Source organism: Oncorhynchus masou, chromosome 30 (assembly GCF_036934945.1).
Source record: "Oncorhynchus masou masou isolate Uvic2021 chromosome 30, UVic_Omas_1.1, whole genome shotgun sequence".
In the NCBI taxonomy this organism is placed as follows: Eukaryota; Metazoa; Chordata; class Actinopteri; order Salmoniformes; family Salmonidae; genus Oncorhynchus; species Oncorhynchus masou.
Window position 1 is genome coordinate 17006678 of NC_088241.1, and position 23483 is coordinate 17030160.

At 44.3% G+C, this 23483-nt stretch overlaps 2 protein-coding genes across 2 annotated transcripts; one reads left to right on the plus strand and one right to left on the minus strand.

Moving 5' to 3' along the window:
* Positions 1–1651: 1651 nt before the first annotated feature.
* Positions 1652–17026, plus strand: LOC135521592 (dyslexia-associated protein KIAA0319-like). Its single transcript, XM_064947314.1, is given in 18 exon segments — positions 1652–1723; positions 2760–3053; positions 3056–3417; positions 4013–4169; positions 4336–4413; positions 4725–4808; positions 6612–6691; positions 6726–6736; positions 7115–7226; positions 7228–7318; positions 7517–7682; positions 7794–7942; positions 8245–8396; positions 8529–8667; positions 8805–8964; positions 11755–11860; positions 15391–15485; positions 15572–17026. Coding segments are annotated over 18 exon segments (2433 nt in total). The 5' UTR covers positions 1652–1671; the 3' UTR covers positions 15717–17026.
* Positions 17027–17382: 356 nt separating this feature from the next.
* Positions 17383–22776, minus strand: LOC135522187 (succinate-semialdehyde dehydrogenase, mitochondrial-like). Its single transcript, XM_064948225.1, has 10 exons — positions 22079–22776; positions 21055–21138; positions 20794–20964; positions 20542–20658; positions 20310–20453; positions 20016–20159; positions 19700–19858; positions 19442–19605; positions 19287–19345; positions 17383–19157 (listed from the first exon to the last, which is right to left on the minus strand). The coding sequence occupies exons 1-10, from the start codon at positions 22358–22360 to the stop codon at positions 18946–18948; spliced, it is 1536 nt and encodes a 511-aa protein (XP_064804297.1). The 5' UTR covers positions 22361–22776; the 3' UTR covers positions 17383–18945.
* Between the last annotated feature and the right edge of the window lie 707 nt (positions 22777–23483).

Consider the following 23483-nt stretch of genomic DNA (forward strand, 5'->3'; position numbering starts at 1 on the left):
CAAAAGTCGGAATGTAAAGCAAAAACGACTGGAAAGTTATTCAAAAGCAGGTGTAGTGAATCAAGCATCTTGGGGTTACCTGAAATAGGTCAAAGTATATATTTTAAATGTTCTAATTTATTTAATCTTTATTTAACTAGGCAAGATGAACTCAACATCGACATAGACACAAGTTACCTGCTATATTTGGGGAAAAGGATTAACACAGAGAGAACTTGGCAAAATACAACGCATGCTTCTGTAGTACGAGTAGGTATATACAGTATCATCGGGAACAATTGTGTACAAGCCATCTAGCTAATAAAATACTGGGGCTTGCGGTCATTAGTTACATTTCAACCACAGCGATTCCCCAATTGAGGCGCATCAGAGTTCACCCGCAAATGCAGGAACACCGGAAATAATAACTAAACCAACGAATGAGAAATGGTGGGGGCTACTAGAACGAAGAGACATTTTTTCCGAATAAACGTGGTGAGTGAAAAACGTAATTACATAGCTCGCTCCCTACCCGGTATCTCATTCTACTGTTATACGACTCTGTATGCGTTGCTTGTTGGCAACCTTGTTATTTACGAAGTTTTTGGAACGGAGTCCTATTGGAACGTTCCACAAATTATACCCACCCACATTTTTGCACCCTTCATCCTTGGTGAGTGTCTCACGTGTAGCTACATCTTTCGCAAGTGCTGTATGAGCAGTAACAGGTATGAGCAGTAACAGGTATGAGCAGTAACAGTGCCGGAGGGCTGCTTTGAATAGTTGAACTGCTCTGGCTTGCTCGGTAGTGTCTATTTCAATTCGATATCCTGTTGTAGTAGGCTACACATTTGAACCATGTTATCCCCTCAACAACCGTGAGGTTAGTAGGCTAATGACGTTGGCTTCTAGAATAATGTAGCAGACCCCAGTCTAGAAAAAAAAGTTGGTTGCATCAATATCAAAGGCCTCATAAACCCTATTTCTCCACTACCTCTCTCGCCGAGGGTAGTCGCTGTCCTTGGTGGTGAAACAGCGTTTTATAATATAGGGGATTGGGACAAAGTAAAGGAAATCAGCTTGTTGACTTTATTGGATGTAGTGTTTTAGTGCGACCACACATTACCAATATGTTAGGGTTACTCATGATTAAGTAATTGATTGATTCAGTGACTTTCTCAGCATGGTACACAAAAGCCCAGATAATGGGATCAATCCTGAGTTCAAATGCAGTGCTTTGTCCTGAGTTCAAATACAGTGACCCTTGATTTAACCCTATATTAGAATAATACTTTATCCTAACCACTACCCTTAACAATTAGCTGAAACAACATAAATATGATAATTGTTTACCTACACAGTAAGCGAACAGCAGGGTAACAGCAGTAACAAGTGACCACCAGTAGAGTCCACCATGGGAGGTATGGGCAGAGAGTGGTGCTGTGTCATCCTTGCCAAGGTGGCATGTGGCATTACACTGAGTCACACACCATCCACTCAACATGAGGCAGGAGGATACCGACGGTCATTCTCTGTGGGTAGGAGAATCCATGTTGCTTTTGTTAGTATCAAAGTTGTCATTGGTAGATACAGTAGGTGATGTGATTATCAGTATTATTATTATCTGGGACAATGTGTAATGTTTCTGATTTCTTCTGTGTTCCAGGTCTAGATCAGTCTGACCAGTGCATCATGCAGACAGGAGCTCAGCTGCTTCTCTGTCTCATCCTGCACTATGTGGAAGGTTAGGGGACATCTTTAAAATGACATTCTTGTGACTGTACCTAATGTTAAATTAATATTTTTGCTGTGTGTCCTATGTTGTATCGTAGAATTCATAAAGTTAACAAACAAAGGTCATGTTTGGACGGTCGGCAGGGTCAGGGTAGGCAGAGGTCAATAATCCAGAGGTGGGGCAAAGGTACAGGTCAGCAGGCAGGCTCAGGGTCAGGCAGAGTGGTCAGACAGGCGGGCTCAGAGTCAGGCAGAGTGGTCAGACAGGCGGGCTCAGAGTCAGGACAGGCAAGGGTCAAAACCAGGAGGGTGAGAAAAAGAGAGACTGGGAAAAGCAGGCGCTGAGGCAAACCACTGGTTGACTTGACAAACCAGGTGAACAGAGAACACAGGTATAAATACACAGGGGATAATGAGGAAGAGGGGCGACAGCCGGAGGGGGGTGGAGACAATCACAAAGACAGGTGAAACAGATCAGGGTGTGACACCCATGGTGTTAAAAAGACAATGGTTTCACTGAGAGATGCTTTTCCCAGGTTAAAATGAACAATTAGTAACAGGATAATGAACCCAAATGTGCCCTTTAAGTACCTCCAAAAAGCTTATTGATTCATTCTAAGAGTGGCAGTATATTTGGGTGATGTTTACCAGGATCTGCTTGTGTACTCAATATCCCCTTATGAGATCAGCAGAAGAATTACGTTTGCTGTTATTGAGTCCATTATCGTACACTCGCTACTGTGTTGTGTTCAGTGACACAAAGAAAGCAGCAGATGCCTTTTCCCTCAGTTATCAGATGATATTGTTGAGAGCTAAGATGTGAGTATACCTAGGCTCACAGTATCAGTGAAGTGATCACTGAATAATTAATGCTAGTTTTCCTCCGTTTAATGGTTCCATCTGGTTGACGCCTTAGTGGAGCATGTTGGAAGGCGACTCTTCCCACTGTGAAACAAGCTGATTGTATTGCTGACTTTTACTACTAAATGTAAGCAAAGTATAAGCAAAAGCTGTTTGACCATATATCTCTGTGCTCTGTACCATAGCTGCAGAGGCGTCACAGTGCTGGCAGGGTGCGACCTACTCAGAGGCTGTGGTCTCCCCGGCCCTGAGGAGCAGCAATATCTTGCGGGTGCCAGACATGTCATCTCTTGCGCAGTGTGCCGGGGCGTGTTGTGATCTGCCTGGATGTAACCTGGCCTGTCTGTTTGAGCGTCGCTGCTACATCCTCAGCTGCCAGCAGAGGGAGAACTGTCAGCCCAGACAGAGACCTGGAGCTGATTCCTATATGGCCTTTGTGCAGAGAGGATCCCCCCAGACCCTGCTGCTCCAGTCTCTGGTCTGGGGGAGCCCTACCCCAGTCGCTGGAGGCCCCGCCCCTCTGGGGACGTGGAGGCACTGAATGACCGAGCCCTGTTAGATGGGCCCCAGATGGATTTTGATGACCCAGGTGGGATGGGTTTGGAATACCCTGAGAGTGAACTTGGCCCTGAGAATAATGGTGGGGATCTTCTAGATTGGCCTGCAGCATTGGAAGGGAGGGATGGTTTCAACCTATCGGAAAGTGAAGGAAGGCTAGTGGGGCTGGGATTTGCAACAGAAGGGGCTGAAAGCGGTCTGCCCAGTCCTTCCACTGGGGCGACTATCAACCAGGGGGCTCCCCCCAGTGACCCCACGTCTGGCACTACACCTGAAAACAAGAAAGTAAGTTTCAGATGAAACAATGGGCAGGAATCATAACGCAACAAAAAATGATGGCATGGAAAGGGTTTCAGGCTGTATGAGGACCACATGTTTGCCAGGACACAGTGGAAATGATACTGGGTTACATAGATCCAATACAGTGATTAGATTTAGCTCACAATTAGTGGACAAACTGGCCATGAAAAAGCAGTCTGTCTAAATTAAGGCAGATAGTTGGAAATATCTCCTGTAAAACAGCTGGGACATTTTAAATAGGGTTACTTCCCTGAGGTATGATAAACGGTCACCCAGCTGACAGTCTGCATATATGTGTGTGTGTGTGTGTGTTATTACAGTGACATTTTGCTGACTCAATTGCTCTGTAGTCACATTCACTCAGCGCGCCTGACCTTCACATATCCTTTGAGAATAGGACCTACTGTAATCCACATAGCTTCTCTTACTAATGTAGGCTTGTCAGCCATTCCCAGGAGGGGGATTTGGAGGGTGATTTGGAGAGAGGGTTAATTTGGGAATTTGCAATACAGATTCTTTATTAACAAGTCTTGTTTTACTAATACAAATAGTAATGTATTTGCTGTTGTTTTCTTTGTAGGATAGTGAACTACAGAACACATGGCCAGCATTCACGCCCAAACCACAGAATGACAGTGTTCACTCCTCCCAACCGAGCCAAATAAAGACTTCCCATCCTACTAAAGCCCCATCTCATCTGTCCAGTACTGTACCCCTGACCACATCCACACAGACAGGTACTGCAATATGTTTCTGTTCATTGGATTTTTTTTAAACCTTAATTGGTGATTGTAGGTAGTCTTTTATATTCTTTGTTCCCCCTGTTACATAACCTGTTTCTATCTCATATTTTCTTGTTTTATTCTCAATCGCTTGTCTCTGTATAATCTGACAATCCTGTAGAGCAAACGTTGCCCAAGGACACAGTGGAACTGGCAGCCCCCATCGGCCCAGAGCCCCAAACTGGTCACAAACACAATGGTTTTTACAAGCATTTTTTATTTATTTTACCTTTACTAGGCAAGTCAGTTAAGAACAAATTCTTATTTTCAATGATGGCCTAGGAACAGTGGGTTAACTGCCTGTTCAGGGGCAGAACGACAGATTTGTACCTTGTCAGCTCAGGGATTTGAACTTGCAACCTTTCGGTTACTAGTCCAACACTCTAACCACTAGGCTACCCTGCCGCCCCAGCATGAGCTGAAGTTTATTTCCTGGATTAATTAGAAAGGGCACACAGCAGTCACACATGGCTGACAGTCCTAATGGATGGAATATCTCTTACTTTACAGCGGCGAGAAGGAACCAGACCCCCAAAGCCGTCACCCTCCCAGTAACCCAGGTTGTGTCGCTTTCAACCATCATCAACGGCAGCCGTATGTATGAAATAGTTGACTTTGGATGGTGACTAACCTTACCATAATGTTACTATTTACTTTTAGAGTAGGCCTACTAAAGATAAATATATATCAGATAAATGATCAGTCACAGCTCTGATGTACCATAAAACAGACTGATATGAATACAAATACTACACACTGTGTGTGGTTAATGTAAAAGTGTATTTTCAAACTAATAGATGCTGCAAACCTAAACTTAAAAGCAAATGTTGTTAGTGCTTGTGTGTGTATGGTGATTGGCTACGTGGCTGGGTGCAAATGCATATGAGTAAATATTAATGACTCTAGACTTCTTCTGGCTGGGAGGAATATTGAAGAAGCGTTTGGATTTGGAGTTCTCCTCGTTCCATCTGGCTGGCTGCTCTCTTCTGTACTTTGTCGATAGACCCCTTATCTGACGTACTTGCAGAGCCCCCTTCCATCTGGCTGGCTGTTGACTTCAGTCTGCTGCTGCCGAGGGCGGGTTTCACCTCGTCGCAGCTTGAGGATCACTTTAGGCCTCTGCAGCTTGCTCCAAGCTGTGACCAGGCTTTTCCCCTTGGAGACCAGCGATTTGACATGTAGGCCACTGTCACGTTGGACCCAGTGATTCTCCTCTGACTTAGATATATGAAATGTGGGGAAAATGCTTATTTCAGTTTACAAGCTGAATTTAAACTATTTCTTATAGCTACAATACATACTGTTTGCTTGACATAGAAAGACTGTGAGGACTTATGGGTTATACCTAATGAACATTAGAACATGTTTTAGCAGAATTGCTTTCAGGCCAAGCCAGCCTACTTTAACATAATCTTTGGGTAGCACTTTAAAATAAACAATGTCAAATACTGAAAAAAAGAGATGCTAGAACAAAACTTCCCAATGAAAGAGGGCAACAGAGAAGCGGCCATTTCCATCGTGGCGTGTATATTATACTTCTAAATGCCTTATAAATGAACAATTACTGTATTATTGAAAACAAAATAAGCTATCTGTTTCAAATATCATGTAATTGAATAGTTTGCATATAATACTATATAGCTGGGGTGGCAGGTAGCCTAGTGGTTAAGAGCGTTGGGCCAGTAACCGAATCCCTGAGCCGACTAGGTGAAAAATCTGTCTGTGCCCTTGAGCAAGGCACTTAACCCTAGTTGTTCCTGTATTTTGCTCTGGATAAGAGTGTCTGCTAAATTACTAAAATGTAAATGTAAGACCATATTCATTCAATCGAGAAATGGTTTTTGCATCAGTGTGTTCTTTTCCAAGTTTATAACAACCTCAATAAATAATTTGTTTTAGCTGTTGGATTCATGTATTATCTTAATATTTATCATCATGACAGTCCCCCAAAAATGAGAAATGGAAAGGAGAAATGTTCCCCTGTGGATGTTGAGATGCTGCTGGACATGGTGTTGATGAATCAGTAGAGGGCAGTCTTCCTCTTTCACCAGAGCAGTAGTATCAGACAGATGAATGAACATTACAGATCAAGGAGTTTAGTCTAATATCAAAATACTGGACTAAGAGCAATTAGGGCATGCACACTCAAATGCTCCAACATTTATTGATGTGAAACAAATACAATGTTTCAATCGAGGATGAAGATCTGTTTTGGGTCGAAACATTGTCTTACTGCTGTATTTAAATAATGTTAGCCCGTATTTAAATCTGTTGATGAATTTGAGTCCGCAGGTCCTATCCAATTATTTGACTGTGAATTCTATCAAGCACCCACCTAATGAGATATCATGTGCGTCCGTTTACAGAATAGATCTTGTGTTTGATGGTCCCTTACAGAGAGTACTGATGATGGAGTGATCATCAGCCATCACTGGGAGCAGGTTGGAGGTCCATCCATAGAGCTTGGAGCTTTCTCAGAATCCCAACCTATCCAACCTTGCCCCTGGGGAGTACACTTTCAGGTATGGATAGGACCTCTGTGGCCTAAACTTAGGGTCCAAATCAATTTCATCCCAGTCAATTCAAGCCTGAAATTCAAATAGTGAAATCAATCAAATAGTTTGGGTATGCTGCTCTACCATGGAACAAAGTTACAGTAGTTACAGTGCACGGTCTCTATTAATCATAGTTAGTGTTTAACTAACAATAATACAGGACCAAAGGTTTCCTGCCTTTAGATAGTTATATCTTCCCTATAAAAAACCTTCGCTGACATTCTTTTTAAATGTAGCCTCATGGAAACGTGACATTGATACTGTGTAAGCCATTGCCATCAATGTTTCCCCACCACCACAATACAAGCTACAAGAGTAGCTGGATTCATCTGGATTTTTTCCCAGGTTGACCATTACAGATTCTGCCGGGTTGTCAGACTCCACCATGGCTACAGTGAAAGTCATTCAGTCAGTGGAGAATGACCGACTGCCCTACCCCAGCCATGTCACTCTCACCTCCAGCCCTGGCCTTGCTGCTACCCTGGCCCACAGGCAGGATGACCCTACTGCAGCTACCCCCTCTGCCAGTGCCTGTCACTCAGAAGACAGGTAAATGACATAAGGACAGTATTAAGATTATAAGAGAGTATCAGATATGTTCTCCAGCATTGGATTGTCCTCAGGCAGTTAACTTCAGGCATTATTTTACCTTAGTCCACCTAGTAGTAAACCCAAGGTAAAGCCAAGGGTATCAAAACATGAATAGGACATGTTTCAACAAATTACCTGTTTTGCTCTGTCCCATAGAGAACAAAAGCACCCCCATAGCTGAGGTCAAGGTGTCAAACGGAGCCCCTGTGGTTATAGTGGGTCCTAACAGGCAGCTGACCCTCCCAGTGACCAGCGTTACCCTGGACGGAAGCAGCAGCACTGATGACCACGCCGTCACCAGCTACCACTGGGACACCATCAGGTACCAACACTGTTCATATAGGTCAAAGGTTGAGTCCATAAAAGTCTATAAAGAGATGAAGAACAAGCTGAAGAGCCTTCTTACAATGTCATTTTCTGTGTTGTTTTGTAGAGGTCCTCCAGGGTCAAGGACACAGGGTGTGGACAAGCCCATAGCCATAGTAACGAGCCTCAGAGCGGGCCGCTATACATGTAGTCTGACTGTGAGTGACCAGGAAGGGCTGAAAGACAGTGCCTTGCTCACAGTCAGGGTTCAAGAGGGTAAGAAAACACAGGTTGGCATTTATTGGGATGACACATGTACTGGAGGCAGCTCTGCAGAGTGGTCCCTAGCTGGCACAGACACAAAGTACTAAAATGTGATTTTAAACCTAACCTTAACCACACTGCTAACCCTAATGCCTAACCCTAACAATAATTCATGACAATAAACGTCAACCTGCTAAGAAAACACACAATGCTTCAAACACAGCAAATCTGTTCAAAACAAGATGAGACATCATCACCCAGGCTGGTTGAACATGATGGTATTCATCTACAGCCTGTTGTCCATCCTCCCTCAGCCAGAAGCCTTCCACCTGTAGCACATGCCAGCGGCAGCCACACCCTCACCCTGCCCAACAACTCCCTGGTGCTCAGAGGCTCAGTGACGGATGGTGACCCAGCCACGGTGCACTTCCTCTGGGTCCGGGACAGTCAGAGCCCTGCTGCTAGGGTGAGTGAAAGGAGTCTTGATACTTAGGTATACGGTAAATATAGTTTGAACTTGTAATATGCTGTTAGCTAAACTGATAGGAGGTAGGAATTACTTTAAGGTCGGAACTACTCTGTCCTGCCGTTCCCCCAGGACGTGCTGTATGGTTCAGAGCTGCAGGCCTCCCTGTACCTGGCCAACTTGGTGGAGGGGACCAATCTGTTCCAGCTGCGTGTCACAGACACCCAGGGACGCAGCAGCACCGCCACAGCCACCATGGAAGTGCGGCCAGGTAGATGTGTGTGTGTTCTCAGACTGTGTTTCCCCACGGACCATGACGATCATTAGGAGGAAGAGCTGAACAGCACGTACAGCATATGTGTGTTCTGTCAGAGTGGGAATGTTCTCAGACAGTGTGTGTGTCCACAGACCCTGGTGGTCATGAGGAGGTGGAGGTGGAGATGTTGGTAGCGCTGGCCCAGGTGAGTGTGTCACAGAAGGACACCGTGCTCAGACAGTTGGCCGCACTGCTCCACGTCCTGGACAATGGCATCCACCTAAGGGGCCTATGGGGACACTCAGATATCAGGTATTGCCCAATGCAGAAAATGCATACAAAGCACCCATGTTTTTTTACACATTGTGTGTGTGTGTGTGTGTGTGTGTGTGTGTGTGTGTGTGTGTGTGTGTGTGTGTGTGTGTGTGTGTGTGTGTGTGTGTGTGTGTGTGTGTGTAGCACAGTGCTGAGGTTCTCAGTGCAGGGTCCTGAGGGGCCAGTCCCTGGTCCTAAACTGGCCATTCTGCTGCGAAGTCAGCTGCTGAGGGAGAAGACTGCTTTTACTTCACTCTGCGGTCCAACTCATCCCAAACCATCTCAATTTGGTTGAGGTCGGGTGATTGTGGAGGGCAGGTCATCTAATACAGCACTCCATCACTCTCCTTCTTGGTCAAATAGTCCTTACACAGCCTGGGGGTGTGTTGAGTCATTGTCCTGTTGAAAAGCAAATGAAAGTCCCACTAAGTGCAAACCAGATGGAATGGAGTATTGCTGCAGAATGCTGTGGTAGTCATGCTGGTTAGGTGTGCCTTGAATTAGAAATAAATCACAGACGGTATCCCCAGCAAAGCACCCCCACACCATCACACCTCTTCTTCCATGCTTCACGGTTGGAACCACACATGGGGAGATCATCCGTTCACCTACTCTGCGCCTCACAAAGACACAGCAGTTGGAACCAAAAATCTCAAATTTGGACTCATCAGACACAAGGACAGATTTTCACCGATCTAATGTCCATTGCTTGTTTTTTACATTTTTTATTTGTTTAACCTTTATTTAACCAGGTAGGCCAGTTGAGCACAAGTTCTCATGAACAACTGCGACCTGGCCAAAATAAAGCAAAGCAGTGCAACAAAAACAACACAGAGATACACAAACAAACATACAATCTTTAACACAATAGAACAATCTATGTACAGTGTGTGCAAATGTAGAAGATTAGGGAGATAAGGCAATAAATAGGCCATAGAGGCAAAATAATTACTTAGCATTAGCATTACTTAGCATTATTTAGCATTAACACTGGAGTGATAGATGTGCAGATGATGATGTGCAAGTAGAGATACTGGGGTGCAAAATAGCAAGAAGATAAATAACAATATGGGGATGAGGTAGTTGGGTGTGCTATTTACAGATTGGGTGTGTACAGGTACAATGATCGGTAAGCTGCTCTGACAGCTGATGCTTAAAGTTCGAGAGGGAGCAGCATGAGTGAAGGAGGCTTTGTTGCGAAATAGGAAGCCGATTCTAGATTTCATTTTGGATTGGAGATGCTTAATGTAAGTCCGGAAGTAGAGTTTACAGTCTAACCAGACACCTAATATGTGTAGTTGTCCACATATTCTAAGTCAGAACCATCCCGAGTAGTGATTCTAGTCGGGCGGGCGGGTGCGGGCAGCAATCGGTTGAAGAGCATACATTTAGTTTTACTAGCATTTAAATGCAGTTGGAGGCCACGGCAGGAGTGTTGTATGGCATTGAAGCTCATTTAGAGGTTTGTGTCCAAAGAAGGGCGAGATGTATACAGAATGGTGTTGTCTGCGTAGAGGTGGATCAGAGAATCACCAGCAGCAAGAGCGACATCATTCATATATACAGAGAAAAGAGTCGGCCCGAGAATTGAACCCTGTGATACCCCCATAGAGACTGCCAGAGGTCCGAACAACAGGCCCTCTGATTTGACACACTGCACTCTATCTGAGAAGTAGTTGGTGAACCAGGCGATGCAGTCATTTGAGAAACCAAGGCTATTGAGTCTGCCGATAAGAATGTGGTGATTGACAGAGTCGAAAGCCTTGGCCAGGTCAATGAAGACGGCTGCACAGTACTGTCTTTTATCGATGGCGGTTATGATATCGTTTAGGACCTTGAGCGTGGCTGAGGTGCACCCATGACCAGCTCGGAAACCAGATTGCATAGTGGAGAAGGTACGGTGGGATTCGAAATTGTCGGTGATCTGTTTGTTAACTTGGCTTTCGAAGATTTTAGAAAGGCAGGGCAGGATGGATATAGGTCTATAGCAGTTTGAGTGTTTCTCCCTTTGAAGAGGGGGATGACCGCGGCAGCTTTCCAATCTTTGGGGATCTCAGACGATACGAAAGAGAGGTTGAACAGGCTAGTAGGGGTTGCAACAATTTTGGCGGATCATTTCAGAGAGGGTCCAGATTGTCTAGCCCAGCTGATTTGTAGGGATCCAGATTTAGCAGCTCTTTCATAAAAAGAGGGGGGGTCTTGGGCAAGTTGCTGCAGGGGGTGCAGAGCTGTTGGCCGGGGTAGGGGTAGCCGGGTGGAAAGCATGGCCAGACGTATATAGATGCTTATTGAAATGATAAATTATCGTAGATTTATCGGTGGTGACAGTGTTTCCTAGCCTCAGTGCAGTGTGCAGCTGGGAGGAGGTGTTCTTATTCTCCATAGACTTTACAGTGTCCCAAAACCTTTTGTAATTAGTGCTACAGGATGCAAATTTCTGTTTGAAAAAGCTAGCCTTTGCTTTCCTAACTGACTGTGTATATTGGTTCCTGACTTCCCTGAAAAGTTGCATATCGCAGGGGCTATTCGATGCTAATGCAGAACGCCACAGGTTGCTTTTCTGCTGGTCAAGGGCAGTCAAGTCTGGGGTGAACCAAGGGCTATATCTGTTCTTAGTTCTTCCTTTTTTGAATGGGGCATGCTTATTTAAGGTGGTGAGGAAAGCACTTTTAAAGAGCAACCAGGCATCCTCTACTGACGGGATGAGGTCAATATCCTTCCAGGATCCCCGGGCCAGGTCGATTCGAAAGGCCTGCTTGCTGAAGTGTTTTAGTGAGCGTTTGACAGTGATGACGGGGGGTCGTTTGACCATGGACCCATTACGGACGCAGGCAATGAGGCAGTGATCGCTGAGATCCTGATTGAAGATGGCATAGTTGTATTTAGAGGGCAAGTTGGTCAGGATGATATCTAAGAGGGTGCCCATGGTTACGGATTTAGGGTTGTACCTGGTAGGTTCCTTGATAATTTGCGTGAGATTGAGATAGCTTCGATTGTAGGATGGCCGGGGTGTTAAGCATATCCCAGTTTAGGTCACCTAACAGTACAAACTCTGAAGATAGATGGGGGCAATCAATTCACATATGGTGTCCAGAACACAGACGGGGGCTGAGGGGAGTCTATAACAAGCGGCAACGGTGAGAGACTTGTTTCTGGAAAGGTGGATTTTTAAAAGTAGAAGCTCGAATTGTTTGGGCACAGACCTGGATAGTTTGACAGAACTCTGCAGGCTATCTCTGCAGTAAATGACAACTCCGCCCCCTTTGGCAGTTTGATCTTGTCGGAAAATGTTGTAGTTGGGGATGGAAATTTCAGGATTTTTGGTGGACTTCCTGAGCCAGGATTCAGACACGGCTAGGACATCAGGGTTGGCGGAGTGTGCTAAAGCAGTGAATAAAACAAACTTAGGGAGGAGGCTTCTGATGTTAACATGCTTGAAACCAAGGCTTTTACGGTTACAGAAGACAACAAATGAGAGCACCTGGGGAATGGGAGTGGTTCTTGGGGCTGCAGGACCTGGGTTAACCTTTACATCACCAGAGGAACAGAGGAGGGGTAGGATAAAGGTACGGCTAAAGGCTATAAGAACTGGTCATCCAGTGCATTCAGAACACAGAGTGAAAGGAGCCGATGGAGGTAAGTACAGTGGAGGTAAGCCTCGGCATTGAGTGACAATGAGAGAGGTTTTGTCTCTAGAGGCACCAGTTAAGCCAGGTGAGGTAACTGCATGTGTGGGGGGTGGGACGAAAGGGCTATCTAAGGCATATTCGGTAGGGCTGGGGGCTCTACAGTGAAATAAGACAATAATCACTAACCAAAACAGCAATAGACAAGGTATATTGACATTAGGGAGAGAGGCATGTGTAGCCGAGTGATCATAGGGCCCAATGCGTAGCAATAGGTGAGTCAGGGAGCCGATTCAGTAGTCGCTACTACTCTCGGCCAGCTGGAGACACGGCGATTCAGACAGCTAGCGGGCTGGGGCTAGCAGATGGGCCTTCGGCGATGTCGCAATGGAAGAGCTCGTTGAAACCACCTAGGACAATTACATCGGCCAACCAGTCGTGATGGATTGGCGAGTCTCCGTGTCGGCAGTAAAGGGTCCAGGCCAATTGGCATAAGAGGTATTGTAGCTCAAGAATTAGCTGGTGGATCTCTTCGGCAAGCCTGGAGATGGGCCTAGCTCGAGGCTAGCTCAAGGCTAACTGGTGCTTGCTTTGGGACAGAGACGTTAGCCAGGAGTAGCCACTCGGATTGCAGCTAGCTAGCTGCGATGATCCGGTGTAAAGGTTCAGAGCTTGCGGTAGGAATCCGGAGATCTGGAAGAGAAAAAGCAGTCTGATATGCTCTGGGTTGATATCGCACTGTGCAGACTGGCAGGTATTGAGCGAGCTGAGGCTGGCTGTTGTCCGAGTTAACGGTGAAGCAGTGGCTAACAGTGGCAGTGGCTAACTGACTACTAGCTAGTAACTAGTTAACTGGCTAACTTCTGATGGGGGTTCCGGTTCTAAAGTATAAAAATAGCAGATCCGTACCACATTGGGTGAGGCGGATTGCAGGAGAGTATATTCAGTCCGTAGATGGAAAGTGAGATTAAAATATATGCTAAGTATATACAAGAGAAAACGAGGAAAATTATATATAAAACTATATTTACATGGGACAAGACAAAACACACTGCTACACCATCTTGGAAAATCAAGGTGTGTCTAATACCATGTTTCTTGGCACAAGCAAGTCTCTCTTTCTTATTGGTGTCCTTTAGTAGTGGTCTCTTTGCAGCAGTTCGATTCATGTAGTCTCCTCTGAACAGCTGATGTCGAGAGGTGTCTGTTACTTGAATTCTGTGAAGCATTTAGTTGGGCTGCAATTTCTGAGGCTGGTAACTCTAATGAACTTATCATCTGCAGCAGAGGTAACTCTGGGTCTTCCTTTCCTGTGGTGTTCCTCATGAGAGCCAGTTTCATCAAACCACTTGATAGTTTTTGTGACTGCACTTGAAGAAACTTTAAAAATTCTTGACGTTTTCCAGATTGACCTAATGTCTTAAAGTAATGATGAACTCTTTGCTTATTTGAGCTGTTCTTGCCATAATATGGACTTGGTATTTTACCAAATATGGCTGTCTTCTGTATACCACCCCTACCTTGTCACAACTGATTGTCTCAAACGCATTAAGAAGGAAAGAAATTCCACAAACTAACTTTGAACAAGGCACACCTGTTAATTGAAATGCATTCCAGGTGACTACCTCATGAAGCTGGTTCAGAGAATGCCATGAGTGTGCAAAGCTGTCATCAAGGCAAAGGGTGGTTACTTTGAAGAATCTCAAATATATTTATATTGAATATTGAGATTTTTGGTTCCAACTGCTGTGTCTTTGTGAGGTGCAGAGTAGGTGAACGGATGATCTCCGCATGTGTGGTTCCCACTGTGAAGCATAGAGGAGGTGTGGGGGTGCTTTGCTGGGGACACTGTCTGTGATTTATTTCTAAATCAAGGCACACTTAACCAGCATGGCTACCACAGAATTCTGCAGCGATACGCCATTCCATCTGGTTTTTGTTTATCATTTGTTTTTCAACAGGACAATGACCCAAAACACCTCCAGGCTGTGTAAGGGCTATTTGACCAAGAAGGAGAGTGATGGAGTGCTGCATCAGATGACCTGGCCTCCACAATCACCCGACCTCAACCAAATTGAGATGGTTTGAGATGAGTTGGACCGCAGAGTGAAAGTAAAATGCAGCCAACAAGTACTTAGCATATGTGAAGCTGGTTGAGGTGAAGCTGGTTGAGAGAATGCCGAGTGTGCAAAGCTGTAATCAAGGCAAAGAGTGGCTACTTTGAAGAATCTCAAATTGAAAATATATTTTGATTTGTTTAACACTTTTTTGGTTACTACATGATTCCATGTGTTTTTTCATAGTTTTGATGTCTTCATTATTATTCTACAATGTAGAAAATAGTAAAACATTTAAAAAACCCTGGAATGAGTAGGCGTGTCCAAACTTTTGACTGGTACTGTATATATACAGTATATCCACACTGAGTTTGGAATAATACTGTGAAATTGTGAAAATGATGATGATGCCATTTTAGTGTAAGAGCTGTATGAAAAGACCACATCTTGGTTGGATGGGGTTTCGGCCTGCCTGGTGACATCACCTGATGGTAAATTAGTTATTAGACCAATAAGAAAGAGAGCTCCAAACCTCTCTGCCAATAACAGCGAGTTTTCAGTTTTCTCCTCCCCAGTTAGAAAATCTTGCTTGAGAAATGGCTATTAGCTAAGAAACTATTTTTGTATCTTTTAGACTATTTGAATTGAAAACAATCACACTAAGGTATTTGTTACCCAGAAATTATTTGATATTAAGATTTGAATGCATTTGAACTTTAATAGAAATGTGTTTTGTTTAGGGGAGGCGCACTAAGGTCGGGAAGAAAACCAAGTACACTATACTGGACAACATGGACGAACAGGAGAAAATGGAGCTGAGGCCCAAATACAGTAAGTGTCTTATATTTCATTCAACACATTTCAAACATTTCCTGTTTTTGGTGACCCTGCCATGATCTACCTGGTCTGTCCCCTGCTCAGACATCAAACACAGGAGCACAACTCCAGCCTCATGATGTCAGAGCTGGACAGTGACCAGGACACCGTCTTCAGTCGAGACCAACCGGTCCGGAGCAGAAACCAGACCAATGCTCAGGCTGCCCGCAACGGGAACACCTACGGATGAGCAGGAACGCACAGAACTGGGCTGGTTATTGTACAACATGAGTGAAACCCATTCTTGGGATTATGGCCGGGGTGCACAGCTCGAGTGCCATAGTGTTTGCTTGTTTTTGGTCTCGTCTTCTATTCAAATACTGGTTTCGACCAGATGTGTACTTTCTATGACATTCATTGGACAACTCAGCACCAGGGAGATGTGAAAATCCAAGGGCTGTAGGATAGTAGAGTCTGGCATCCCTGGATTCTGGGAACTAACAGTAGCATTAACTTTACATGCACACAGACTGTTTGAATAATTTGACACTAAGGATGAAGGTGCTCTTTGTGAGGAGGTTCTGTGGCCTCACATACTTCTACAGATAACCAGATTGGTGAATGTACATACAACTATCCATTATGTATACTAGTCTACCGACTACTACTGACCTTTAACTTTGCCTTGTTATCCAATGTTTTTTTTACTGTCATTATTTTGTAGGAAATGGAGACAAGCCCAACCCTGGTTGTGAGCATCTGACGCCTCTCCTGTAAATGTTTTGACAAATTGGATTTGTCAAAATGGCTAGATGGAAAAGTCTAAATTCTTATGTTTAGTACCGAAGTCCATCTTGTGATGCTACTCGTGAATCATTTAATCAAACTCAATTTATCTGTGATCTCTATGAGTGTCTTGGACTTTGACATAATACATCACAGCATTATATTGTATTTGAACTACTGTTTTGAGTTAGCACACTTGTCCTCCAAACTAGTTATATAGTTTTGGTATCTTTCTCATTTTAAAGCTTCTTTATGCTAAATAAGTATAATGGGTCTTATAAATGGGCCCGAAGAAACAGAACCAGGCATTTCATGGGATAAGCCATAAAGGTGCCAAAATGCACTATAAGCCTGTGGCTAAGAGACCCTATTATATCCAAGTACTTGGTAATGCATCCATTCTTCCTTCCCTTGGCAAGATCTATTACCTAACTTGAACATGGTGGGTAACATGCTTTCAATCATTAATTCCTTTGCGTAATGATGAATTTTCCCCCCTCTCATTCACTGTCAGAATGTCTGATTACATGAGTATAGTGCTAAATAATGACACAGTTTAAGGATTAAGAAGAGGACAGATGGAATTGATAATTAACACTACTATGCAGGACAGGTAGCCATTGATGGAATGGATCAAATACTTGACATTAAAGCAACATAAGCATGTCCAATGGTTGCTTTACAGTTTTCTTCCCGTAAGGGACTGGGGAGATATTTCCCCAATATGGACAGAAACGCTAACAGCCATGTTATATTCATGGCTTTTTCCCATTACACCACCCAATTTTTGGTATTTGCTCTGTTTACTTAACTAATTACAGCTACCAATGTTTTTACAGAACACAATGCGTCAAATCAATGAACAGTGTTCTGAATTGTGTCATTTTCTTTCCTGTCCAAAATTAGTAGTAAGATGTAAGGCAGTTTCTACCAACCCTGGTCCTCCAGTACCCTCGACCGCACAAATTGTTATTCCAATGCTGGACAAGCATACCCGATTCAACTTGTCAACTAATCATCAAGCCCTCAATGTGTTGAATGAGGGTTGTCCAGGGCTACAAGTGTGTACTGTTGGGGTTACTACTGGAGGACCAGGGCGGGGAAACACTGATCTAACGTAAACCAATTGATATTGTTTGACAAACAAAGTAACAGTCATTTATTTTACATTTTCTGAAGTACTCCATTAATATTTACAATAGTTAGAAATATTTTTTTTTACAATGAGTGTCACAACCAGAAAACAGAATTGGTAAAATTATTCAAACGGCACTTGTTTGGCAAGAGACATTACTTCAGTTTCAGAGAATACGACAACATTTACATTGCAGGTTCAGATACAGAACATAAGTGGTACAAACTGTCTGAATATCAAAGGCAGCTCTACTGGATAATATATTGTATGTGGGAAGACTAGTTACCAACAACAATATAACCTGTACCAATGTAGTGGCATGGTCTACAATAGTTTTTAGTAGTTAGGACAGTTAACGATTTACAGAGGATGTTACACAGTACATTTCATTCTAACTGCTTAGCCCAACAAGGCTATTCCTCAACGGTTACCAAAATAGTGTCATTCATAATTTCACCACACTATTATCAAGTGACATATCTAATACAGCTGGGATCTGGATACAGCCAAGCTCCCTTTTCTAGAAAATAGCCAAATTATAAATAATCTTCCTATTAAAAACACAAGTCCCTTGTGCGTATCAATAATCTCAGTATTTGCAATTGATGTGCTTATTAAATCTACCCAACTCTATGCTAGGCTTCAAGTTCAAGTTATATAGTGCTTCACATTCAGGGCCCAATCCTACACTGAGAACACACATTTGTTCATTTGTATCTCAACATATGATTCAGCCCTAAAGGTCCAAATCGTTATGGGATCCCACAGGTTGGAGACGTCTATTGGGTTATGTCCAAATACTATTGTGGCTTCCGATCCTCTTTTTTAAAAGGGGCTACCCTTAAAAAGTTATCTGGGTAACAAGTACCTTACTGTGATTTCAAACATTTAAATTGAAAACAAAGGGAAAAAAATAGCTTCTTAGCAAAGAGCAATTTCTCAAACAAGAATTTTGCTAAGATTGGCTAGGAGTGGCCTGAGTGAGGAAGGGGAAACTGAAAATGAGTGGTTATTGGCAGAGAGGTTTAGAACTCTTTCTTATTGGTCTTTTAACCAATTTACCATCTGGTGATATCACCAGGCAGGCAATAACTTCAGGCGGTCTTTCCAAACAGCTCTTAAACTAAAAAAGGGCATGATCACCTTTTTCACAAAACTGATTCAAGCTTAATGTGGAAATATATAAAAAAAACTGGAAATTCATGTTTTAGACTGCACTAGGTCTTTAACTAACATGGATAACTGGTTTGGGTTGTCACCATATTGCTTTCCCTTCACCAGTTCTTATTGGCCAGTGGTCAGAGAGGATAAGGAGAGAAAACCATGTAGAGCATGGAACATGGATTTCTCGGCAGTGATGAAGGCTCTCAATGAGGATGAGGATCAGAATCACAATAATTTGTGAAGGAATCATATTTGATGATTGTCATCCATTGTTGTTTTTTTATGTTAAATATGAGTAAGTAACTGTTACTAGAGCCTAAGAATCCTCCCTTTTCCCAAATTCACCGCTTCCTACTTGGGGAAGTCCAGGAGTTGGGGGGGGTGTAGTGTTCCCTCAGGGGGTTAGCCCTCCAAAGCACATGTACTTGACGTCCAGGTACTCCTCGATGCCGTACTTGGAGCCCTCACGGCCCAGGCCTGATTGCTTGACCCCGCCGAAGGAGGCCTCTGGGGTGGAGAGGAGACCCTCGTTCACCCCCACCATGCCTACCTCCAGATTCTCCGCCACCCGCCAGATCTGACTGACGTCCTGGGAGAAGAAGTACCCTGGGGGGGGAGCAGAACATGAAATAGAATCGGTAAATCAGACAGGCTCTGTCAAATTAAAATAATAATTATAGGTTTGAGGGGTTTTCAGACATGACAGCAAGGTGCATACAATAATGTTTCGCTCACCTGCTAAACCCACATGAGATGCATTGGCAATGGCAAGTGCTTCCTCCTCTGTGCTAAACCTGTCATAAGGAAAAGACAAACAACTTTTAGCATTTTAGCATCCATCCATTCTTCAATTGTGATTGAGTTGTCTGATCTCTCCTAGCTCCACTGACCTGATGACAGGCAGGAGTGGACCGAAGGTTTCCTCTCTGGTACATAGCATGTCTGTGGTGACATCAGCCAGCAGAGTGGGCTGATGGAACGAGCCGTCCAGGCGCTTCCCCCCCCTTAGCACCTTGGCCCCCCGCGACACTGCATCCATTACCTGGTGCTCCACCTGGGAGAGACATATGATATATTAAGGTTATGTAACATATCAGAATATAAACAATATAATACAAACACCCACTTGACAGAAGGAACCAGGTTACCTTCTCAGAGGCACGGACATTGATGAGGGGTCCCTGGGTGGTGTTTGGGTCAGAGCCGTGGCCCAGACGGAGCTCTGCATCCATGGCCTTCCCCAACTTCTCTATGAAGCAATCGTGGATCCTACTCTGGACCAGGAAGCGGTTGGAGCAGACACATGTCTACGGGGGTCAAAGGGCACATTGAGGGACATGGAGGTTAGGCCATGACTTAAGACACCCCGTTTTAGAATGACACGCAACATTTCGATATGGTGCATTTCAGTTTCCCCCAGTAGACACAAAATTATTTGTTTTACGATAACTTCTATTTCAGTACCTGTCCCGAGTTCCTGAACTTGGAGTTCATGGCTCCCGCCACAGCCTTGTCCACATCCGCACTGTCAAACACAATGAAGGGGGCATGGCCACCCAGCTCCATTGAAACCCTCTTGACGGTGTCGGCGGCGAGCTTCAAGAGAATCTGTGGATGAGCGAGGAGTTATCAGGAAGATCACAGGCTTTTCATTGAAAAATGATCCACCTACAAGATTTAAGACTAACATGAAATGTATATTGCATTTTCAGGATTGTTTAAGCTCACTCTGAAGCCATTCTAGATCAGTGCCCATACCTTTCCAGTGGCAGTGGATCCAGTGAAGGAGACCTTCCCCACCAGGGGGTCTGTGCAGAGGACTGTCCCAACGGAGGGGGTCTTCTCTCTGGAGCAGGGCACCACGTTAAACACCCCTGCAGGGATCCCGGCCTGACTCGCCAGCTTTACACACACAAAAAGTAAACTTATGAATTAGACAAATGAAGTATCTCACTATTGGGGACCCAGTTGTGGAAACAGAAGCACTGACCTCAGCGAGCGCCAGGGCAGAGAGGGGTGTGTCCTCGGCAGGTTTCACCACGACGGTGCAGCCTGCGGCCAGGGCAGCACCCACTTTCCTGGTGATCATAGCACTGGGGAAGTTCCACTGTGTGTGTGTGTGGGGGGAGAGGCTAGATTAGGTGTTCCGCAGGAAGTGAAAAGCATTACAGAATTTCAGCTCTCCAGGACCGAAGTTGGACATCCCTGACATATAGTAGATGGATGAAGCATTACAGCTCACCGGAGTGATGATTGAGGCCACACCCACAGGTTGTTTGAGCAGTAGGATCCTACGGTCCTTCGCAGCCGAGGGCACAACATCCCCGTAGACACGGCGTGCCTCCTCAGAGAACCATTCCAGGAAGCCAGCAGCGTAAGCAATCTCCCCCAGAGACTCCTTCATGGGCTTGCCCTAAGAGGTGCAGAACACACAAGTGGTTTACTACTCAGAACGAAATACAAATCATTACACGGACAGCAAAACCAGCAAAACAATACTCACACACTCAAAGGTGATCAGCTTAGCAAGGTCCTCCTTGTTCAACGTCAACAGATCGTACCATTTCCGTAGAAGGACACTTCTTTCCTAAGGAAGAAAACAACATTAAAATCAGATCATGGAATCAGTAAGTTGCATGACGCACAAGAATCTGGAGGACCTGTCTGGTCTTACTAGTGCTCCCTGGGACTAGCAGCTCCTGATAACAGAGATGGAACTTGATGCAACAATGTGTGCTCTGTATTGAAAGTTAATAAGGTGTTGATGGTGAGTGGTGCCTCTGGCTGTTGCCTTTCCACTCACTCAGTCCCTCTCGCACTGAAGCTTGGCTTCACATGCATGGCAGCAGAGCATTTATTTGCAAGACGAAAATGGGACAGAGGGAGGGAGGGAGGGGGTGAAAAGCAGGGGAGGGGGTGTTTGTAGGCTGCATGGACTTAAACCCAGTACAATGAGGCCATCTTTACCAGATCAAAGACAAAACTGGCATGAACAGGAATCTCCCCAAACTACAGTATAAGATGTTGGAGTCAGACTTTGATATTCTCTCAAGGCTCCCTCCCTGCTTAGTGATGTACGCTTGGTGAAGTATTAATATGGCAGTGAGTGAGTTGGCTTAATAATTGCATAATCACTCACGGACACAACAGTAAAAAAAATATTTAAAAAACATCCCTGCAACCTGGAGTGGCTACTTTGCGGGCCAAGTAGTTCTTTGGCCAGGCTATTATTGAGCATACATACACTACAGGCCCCAAAACAATGAACCCTGGGGTATAGGCTATGACGCTTGTAATATATGTAATTGTGCACTTTGTCTATTAAGTTAATATATTCTGCCTAACATGCATGTTAGTCACAATAGTTAGGGAAAGCAACTGTCACACTGTTGATTTCATGCAACTAGGAAATGTGGGGAAAGCATCGGTAGATGATGGAAAAAAAATATCAAGATGTTATTAACAGAATTGCGGATCGTCATCTGTCAAGTCAACTGTATTTCAGCATAATTAAAGTAGAGGCATACCTTCGCTGTGTGTTGCTTCCAGGAGTAGAATGCCTTGTAGGCTGCGTCGACAGCTAGTTTAGCTTCTGCTGGACCGCAGTCGGCGACGTTCGCAATCTCTTCCCCCGTCGCTGGGTCCAGCACTGGGAAGGTAGAGGGAGCATTGATCCATTGCCCGTTCACATAGCCCTGCGTTCGGAGAAGCTGAGCGGAAATATCGAGGCTGTATTGCCTATGCATGACCAATGGTAGGCCGACCTGGCGGGGGAGACACAGACTTCTTAGGAGACAGAGACTACCCATAGCACGAGAATATCTTTGTCCACAAGGGGTTCCAAGTGGAATGCTGTATCGCTCTGTCAGTCAAAGCAAAACTGCTGCAGTGACTTGTGAATTTCAATAAGGATGTCGTCCGTGGATAGATACGAGTTTGAACCAGTCTTGAAGGCGGTCGCATTAAACACGTGATCATACACATTCACGCACACACAATACATTACTGACTAAACCATAATTCGTGTTCCTTCGCTCAAAATATATAACAATTGTCATTATCGAAAGCAACCAAATGTGTAGCTGCATGTATTCTTCGTATTGACTGCAAGTGCTACAATACGTTACAATGCAGAGACGGTATCTAAGATACTAGTTTGTTACAGCGTTACATTGTCAGTCTTTCCCATCGCCATTGATGTGTTCAGTTAGCCAATCCACACGCTTGGATATCTTCTCTTGCGTCCAATAAGAGCACACAAACTATAACCAGCTTCCCTGAAATGTAGGCATGTGTACGTTGCATCATTAGTAGTCTTAAATCTGTCAACTTTCAGTCACAAGCAGACTTTAAAGGCGAAGCTGACTAATCTATAAATCACATTGTATTAACTGCTCAATGGGCTTGATCGAAATTTCAGCAGACTAATTAGCTACATATCACCTTGCATCATAAATAATGACTCATTATTAATAGCCACAATTTCCCAATGATACATTTAAGCAATACGGCCAGAGAGGGTGTGGTATATGGCCAATATACCGCAACTAACAGCTGTTCTTAGGCGCAACGAGGAGTGCCTGGACACAGCCCTTAGCTATGGGGTGCCTTATTGGTATTATAAACTGATTACCAACACAATTAGAGCAGTGAAAACAAATCTCGTCATACCCGTGGTATACGGTCTGATATGCCACAGCTGTCAGTCAAACAGCATTCAAGGATCGAACCACCCAGTTTAATAATACTGTTTTGATCCTCTTGAAAACAGGCAATATTATTTAGTCCCTGCTATCCCGGATCCTCGAGCTATTCCTCAGCCCCATTTTACTTTAAATGTAAAATGGTTACGTAGGAACATCCCATGGATTCCAGATAGTACTGACCAATATGGTTTGTACCTCAGTCAGGCAGTCACAATTTACATGACAT